Source organism: Portunus trituberculatus, chromosome 1, assembly GCF_017591435.1.
Source record: "Portunus trituberculatus isolate SZX2019 chromosome 1, ASM1759143v1, whole genome shotgun sequence".
Lineage (NCBI taxonomy): Eukaryota > Metazoa > Arthropoda > Malacostraca > Decapoda > Portunidae > Portunus > Portunus trituberculatus.
Window position 1 is genome coordinate 4,742,748 of NC_059255.1, and position 7,500 is coordinate 4,750,247.

The following is a 7,500-nucleotide window of genomic DNA, read 5'->3' on the forward strand; positions in this document are numbered from 1 at the left end:
GTATCATTCTGTATCACTACACAGCACTATTGAGAGATATGAAACATTTCCACAGCACAACAGGAGAGCTAGATCAATGGGTAAAGATTTGCAATATATGTACAATTAATACGAGTGGATATTTACAATTAATTATCTAACCTAACCTAACCTAACCTATTTATTTATTGATTTTTTTTTTCAACGTAACTGAACTCTAAATAAACAAAGCAGCGGTCAGGCTCAGTATTTTTAACCTAATATAACATTTTTATTTATCTATTTTTCTCTAACCTAACCTAACCTATTACTTATCAATTCATCTATTTATCTATTTTTCTCTAACCTAACCTAACCTAACCTATTACTTATCAATTCATCTATTTATCTATTTTTCTAACCTAACCTGTCCTAACCTAACCTAACCTAACCTATTTATTTATTTTCCTCAACGTAACCAAACCACAAACAAAATTATATTAAAACCTAACCTAACCTAACCTTTCTTAACCCTTCCTAACCTAACCTAACCCTTCCTAACCCAACCTAACCCTTCCTAACCTAACCTAACCTAATCCTCATTTATTGCTCTCTTTCCTATTTCATGTTTTTTTTCTTCTTTTTCTTCTTTTCTTGTTTTTTTCTTGTTTTTTCTACTCACTCCGCGGCAGACCCAGCGGTGAAGAAGAACGCATACACCTCCTTCAGCTGGTGTAGAGAGTGGATGCGAGAGTGGTGGTGCGGGGCGGGGAGGGGAGGGGGCCCAGCAGCTTGCCTCCCTGCACGAACACATCCCGACAAGCTCCGTAGCCGACAGCTATCCGCACCTCACCTACTGGATGACGCTCCTCTACCTGTGTGCGAGGATGGCTAGGTTAGGGACGGTTAGGTTAGGAACGGTTAGGTTAGGAAGGAGGTAGGTTAGGGACGGTTAGGGACGGTTAGGTTAGGAAGGAGGTAGGTTAGGTTAGGTTAGGGACGGTTAGGTTAGGAAGGAGGTAGGTTAGGTTAGGAAGGAGGTAGGTTAGGTTAGGATAGGTTAGGGAAGGTTAGGTTAGGAAGGAGGTAGGTTAGGTTAGGGTAGAGTTTGGTTAGGTTAGGTTAGGTCACGTTAGGTTTGGTTAGGAAAGGTTAGGTTAGGAAGGGTTAGGTTAGGTTAGGTTAGGGACGGTTAGGTTTGGTTAGGTTAGGGACGGTTAGGTTAGGAAGGAGGTAGGTTAGGTTAGGGGAGAGTTAGGTTATGTTAGGATAGGTTAGGGAAGGTTAGGAAGGGTTAGGTTGGGTTAGGTTAGGTTAGGTTAGGTTAGGGAGAGTTAGGTTATGTTAGGATAGGTTAGGGAGATTAGGTTAGGTTAGGGGAGAGTTAGGTTAGGTTAGGATAGGTTAGGGAGGTTAGGTTGGGTTAGGAAGGGTTAGGTTGGGTTAGGGACAGTTAGGTTAGGAAAAGGTTAGGTTGGGTTAGGAAAGGTTAGGTTAGGTTAGAATTAGGTTAGGAAGGGTTTAAAAAGGTTAGGTTAGGTTAGGATTGGGTTAGGAGGGTTAGGTTGGGTTAGGAAGGGTTAGGCCATTTTGCTTTATTTATTTTTTCTATTCTATTTTATTTCATTTTCTTTTCTTTATTTATTTTTAGATTAAATTAGGTTAGGTTTTTAAAATAGTGTTTAACTCTTGCATTAATGTAGTAGTAGTAGTAGTAGTAGTAGTAGTAGTAGTAGTAGTAGTAGTAGTAGTAGTAGTAGTAGTAGCAGCAGCAGCAGTAACAATAAACACTGATAACCTATTAACACCACTAACTACTACTACTACTACTACTTCAAAAGATAAGATACGTAAAACTCAGAAAGGCTACATATGCAAGGACACACACACACACACACACACACACACACACACACACACAGATTAGCCACAATATCATCCTTGAGAGAGAGAGAGAGAGAGAGAGAGAGAGAGTAATGGTTAATGGTACACATAATGATAAGTGTGTGTGTGTGTGTGTGTGTGTGTGTGTGTGTGTGTAGTTAGCAAAGGTAATCCTGGCTTCACCCATCACTCCAAAACACTTGTTAAGGTAAACAGTTTTATTCATTTGTCTTGTTTACACACATGTGGCGGTGGTGGTGGTGGTGGTATGCGCACACACACACACACACACAGATAGAGATAGACAAAGACAGACAGACAGACATAGATAGACAGATAGAATGATAGATAAACACACACACAACACACACACATACATACATACAGACAGACAGACATGCGGCGGGTCACGAGACAGATAAATATTGATAATGACTCTGCCTTATTTTTTGTGCAATGCTTGACCCAGAGAAGGGCTGACTGATAACACACACACACACACACACACACAGGACATCTCTCTCTCTCTCTCTCTCTCTCTCAAGGACAGGAAGCATCAACAAACAAATAAGACGAAGAGAAGACTAAAATTATTACATAAGAGAGAGAGAGAGAGAGAGAGAGAGAGAGAGAGAGAGAGAGAGAGAGAGATACATACACACAAACAAACCAATACACACAAAAAAAACACAAAATTGACAACAACAAAAAATAATGAAAAACATGAACGAGGAAGATTAACACAAATATAAATCCTTTGCTATTTAAATTCCCCCGCATTAATTAGAGGTTTGTTAAGGGTTGCCTCACCTCCAGCATCGCCTTCAGCACCTGCTCTAGTCTCTGCTTCAACACAGAGCTGCCATCGTCCCTATGAAGCCACAGAGCCACTCCTATGATGACTAGAGAGAACACCGACACCACCTTCCCTTTCGCCATCTCGTCGAGCACTGAGGGTACATAGTAGTCAAGTAGTGTGCCGGGTAGACTTGATAATTTTACCCTAAAAATTACCCTGGCTGCTTTAAAATTTCCCTGTTTTTCTTCAATATCTTGTTACTAAAGGGAATTTTTATGTTTGTATATTAAAGGAAATTTGTGTTATTATATACGGTGATGGAATAATGTAACCATGAAGTGAAATAGTGTTATATTGATAGTGCTCAAATTACTCTAAGATAAAGTAATTTCCCTATATTTGGCAGCACTGCGGGGCGAGAATGCCGAGGAGAGCGTTTAGTTTCCGTTGTCTATCTCTTATCACACACGTTTTTATCCTCTTGTTTCTCAATGTGGGTTGTTTTTATCTGCTTTGATTGTGTTTATTCATCTATTTGTATTTTTCTTTACTTTTTTTTTCTTATAATATAGTGGGTTAAGGAAGCTCTATGTGTTTTTGTTATTAGTACAGCTTTGTGATTGGCCGCAGCTCGCTACTCTCTGTCCCGCCATGGCAACTTTCTCCACCCACTATTCATTATGCACACGAGTACTTTCTCCCTTTAACCTCTTCAGTACTAGGACACATTTCTACCTTGAGATCTGTGTACCATTAGACCATTTTATTGACATTAGGAAGGGTCTATGGAGGGCAGAAGATTAATGGCCACAGTCTTCACTATTTTAACTCTTTCAATAATGCAGCACATTTCTACCTTGAGATTCGTGTACCATTAGACTATTTTATTGACATTAGCAATGGTCTATGGAGGGCAGAAGATTAATAGCCACAGTCTTCACTATTTTAATCCCCCACATGAGTTTGTGAAGCTGTAAAAAATCACCAAATAGTCACCAGAATGAATAGGGAAGCGCGTCATGCTACTGAAGGGGTTAAATACCAACAATCGACATCACAAGACGAGATCGACACTCCATTAGCAACGCTCCACTGATCACCTGAATGTATAATGACTAAGATTGCCCAACGTACGTAATTCACTTTAATATATACCACTCACACGAGGTATTTGTAAACATTTAAATTCTAATGATCTGCTTAGGTAGTGTACATTAAACCCACACACACACACACACAGATACTTAATAGAATGTTCAGTTTAACCCCTTCAGTACCGGGAAGCATTTTTACCATGAGTTTTGTGTGCCATTAGACCATTTTATTGACATTAGGAAGAGTCTATGGAGGGCAGAAGATTAATGGCTAAAATCTGCACTATTTTAATCCCCCACATGAGTTTCTGAAGCTGTATAAAATCACCAAATAGTCACCAGAATGAATATCAAAACACGTCATGCTACTGAAGTGGGTTAAGGTAATTATCAATATGAGACTCTGCCGACCCTGCCATATCGGTCAAGACTCGAGAATTATTGAAACCAGCTTAAAACGTCACTTAGGAAACTGCTTCCACGCAACAGCTCCAAACACCAACAAACACACTTACAACTCACTAGAAACACACAGTTAACACCAAAACCACATAAAACACTCAAAACCAACCTCAAACACCCTCAAAAACACCATGTAACATCTCCAAACACCAACAAACGCACTAATTCACTAAAAACATCAAATATACACCCAAATCACCCACCACCCACACCAAAACCACTTCAAACACTCAACACTAACCACCAAAACACCATGCAACACCTCAAAACACCAACAAACACTTGAAAATCACTAGAAACACCAAATATACACCAATACCAGCCCTCACACACCACAAAACACACCCAGACCACTTAAATGACTCGAAACTAAACAAAAAACACATTCAAAACACCATGTAACACCTCAAAACACCAAATCTACACCAAGACATTCCACACACACCCAAACCACTCAAAAATATTCCCAAACGCACTCAAAACACCACGCAACACTTCACAATACTTCCTAACACCCAACACTCACTAGAAACACCCAATATATACCAAAATCACCCCTACACACACCCAAGTAACTTAAAACACTCCAAACTAACCCAAAACCTAACACAACCTCTTAAAATATGCACTCAAACACACCCAAATACTCCAATACACCCCAACACCACACTCAAGATACGTAAAATATACACAAAACCTCTAACACACACTGAAAACACACAAAATTCACCCAAAACACACTTATAACACCCAAAACACTCTGCAACACTACCAAACACACTTAAAACACCTCAAATATACCTCAAAACACCAAAATGCATTATAAAGAACGGCAACATTACGAGGGAGACTTACCTAAACATTGCGGCTTGGCTCCTCCTCCTCTTTCACTTCTATTTCTCCTTTCTTCTTCGCTTTCCTCCTTCCTTTCTTCTTTTTCCTTCCTTTTACTGCTTCCATCTACACGCCTGAGCCTAGAAACACATCAAAACACTTAGAAAACACGAGATATTAAGCAAAATATTGAGGAAGTGGAGGGAGAGTCAAGTATTGTGGCTTGCCTGCTCCTCCTCTTCCTACTTTTCCCCCTCCTTTTCCCTTCCTCCTCCTTTATTTCTTCTTCCTTCTTCCTTCTACTACTACTATCTACTCACCAGAGCCTAGAAACACACCAAAACACGTAGAAATCACTAGATATTAGGCAAAATATTGACGAACTGGGAGTTGGAAAAGAGGCGCCAGCCTGGGGCTGTGGTCATCACAGAGAACGGGAGCGGGGGTGACTCGGCCAAATTACGTAAATCATTTCAATTCAAAAATTACTTTTTGAAGAAACGAAGCCACGGCCGAATGTTTGTCAAGTCAAGCCATTTACACTTGGCGAGTATTTTATCACCTCTCAGGGAGTCCGAGCTATCTTTTAAGGCATTCTACAGCGAGTTACACCGAGAAGCACAAACGTGAGCAAATAAAATAGAAAAATAAGAGTTTTGTTCAACACCACCAAACACCATTTCAAAGTCCACATATTTCACTCAATGGATTGATTTCACGCTTAAAAGAGAACAGGCGATATTTTGACACCATAAAGGCCCACTTATACCTTCAAATAAAAATACTCAAATTTGAATGAAAATGTTTTCAGTGATGCGTCTCTTAACACTGATTCTATTCTTTCCCCAGATTATTTTGTCATATGGTTTGTGGCAATAAAGTTTGGAACTTGACCCTTTTTATTTTTCATATTTCCTCCACACACACACACACACACACACACACACACACACACACACACACACACACACACACGAGTGTGTATAAGTGATATATCTATCTCTCTCTCTCTCTCTCTCTCTCTCTCTCTCTCTCTCTCTCTCTCTATATATATATATATATATATATATATATATATATATATATATATATATATATATATATATATATATATATATATATATATATATATATATATATATATATATATAGACACACACACACACACACACACACACACACACAATTGATGTGGGATGCCACCTGCGTAAACACCTTCTGCAGCACCCACATTAATGACTGTGCCTTGGCTGTTGGGGCAGTGGCTCGCGCCGCCGAACATCGCAAGCGCCATCGCTACGAGGACCTGGCCCGGAGGTATGATTTCTCACCGCTTGCTGTGGAGACTAGCGGTGTGCTCGGGCCAGACTTCAATGACTTACTGGATGATATTGGCAGAAGAATCACCCAACGCAGCGGGGAGCCTCGAGAGACAGGTTGGCTGCGGCAACGCATCAGCCTTGCCGTAACGCGGGGCAACGCAGCTGCCATCTGCGGGCCCCATTAGTTGCCGAAAGGCCCACTATAAATCATGTTTTGTACCCATATGTATAAATAGTAAAGTTGTTTTGCCTGAGTGAATGCCTATGTATGTGCTTGTACGCATGCCAGTATGAAAGTAGGGAAAAACACACACACACACACACACACACACACACACACGTAATGGTAATAGTATTACTAGCTACATCTGGCAGCTCAGGGTTAGTGCTTCGTCCAGACGATAGATGGCGCGCGAAAAACAAAATTCTGGTGGCATTTGGTAACTGTTTGGCGTCAAAGTTTTGTACATGTTGAATGGCAAGCTTTCCAGTCTTTCTTCTGTACTGTCTTTGCTCTTACTAATGAGATGGTATGCTTGTACAAATGTCACACATCGATTGATTGGTTATTGTGACATGTTTGTGTTCGTTGTCGTGTCCAGCTTTGGTTATTTGTCAAAGCAGCAAGTATCAAATTGTATGTTGTTGTGCAGCGAGTGTTTGCATCCCCCGCGGGGAAACAGAAAAACGAGGTGTCTCAAAGGCAGACTATGATATTTCTTACATTCTCTATTTCTGTCACTTCTTGATAATATGAGTATTTCTCACCATATACACAATACCAGGGTGATTTGATAATAAGTACAGGAATATATACGTCTTCCCATGCATGTCTTTCTTATCTATCTACGAATCTATTTACTTATCTATCTGCCTACCTATCCATCCATCTGTTTATCTGTTCATTTACCTATCTACCACCCTATCAAATGACCTGCTTATCTATCTCTCTACCTATTTATCTATCTATCTTCACAGAAACATGCAAATATCAATAAACTGGCATGGGTGGCTGGTGGCAGGACAGTGGTGGGTGCAGGGCTGTGTGTGTGTGTGTGTGTGTGTGTGTGTGTGTGTGTGTGTGTGTGTGTGTGTGGACTAGTAGTAATGGTAGTGGCAGTAGTAGTAGTAGAAGAAGAAGAAGAAA

At 40.2% G+C, this 7,500-nt stretch overlaps 1 protein-coding gene across 1 annotated transcript in view; it reads right to left on the minus strand.

Annotated features, from left to right (window-relative positions):
* Nucleotides 1-2,788, minus strand: part of LOC123513528 (ADP-dependent glucokinase-like) — an 11,023-nt gene extending 8,235 nt beyond the window's left edge. Inside the window, 3 exon segments of the mRNA XM_045270785.1 lie at nucleotides 641-719; nucleotides 722-833; nucleotides 2,653-2,788. Coding sequence (XP_045126720.1) covers nucleotides 641-719; nucleotides 722-833; nucleotides 2,653-2,781 — 320 coding nt within the window. The 5' untranslated portion in view covers nucleotides 2,782-2,788.
* Between the last annotated feature and the right edge of the window lie 4,712 nt (nucleotides 2,789-7,500).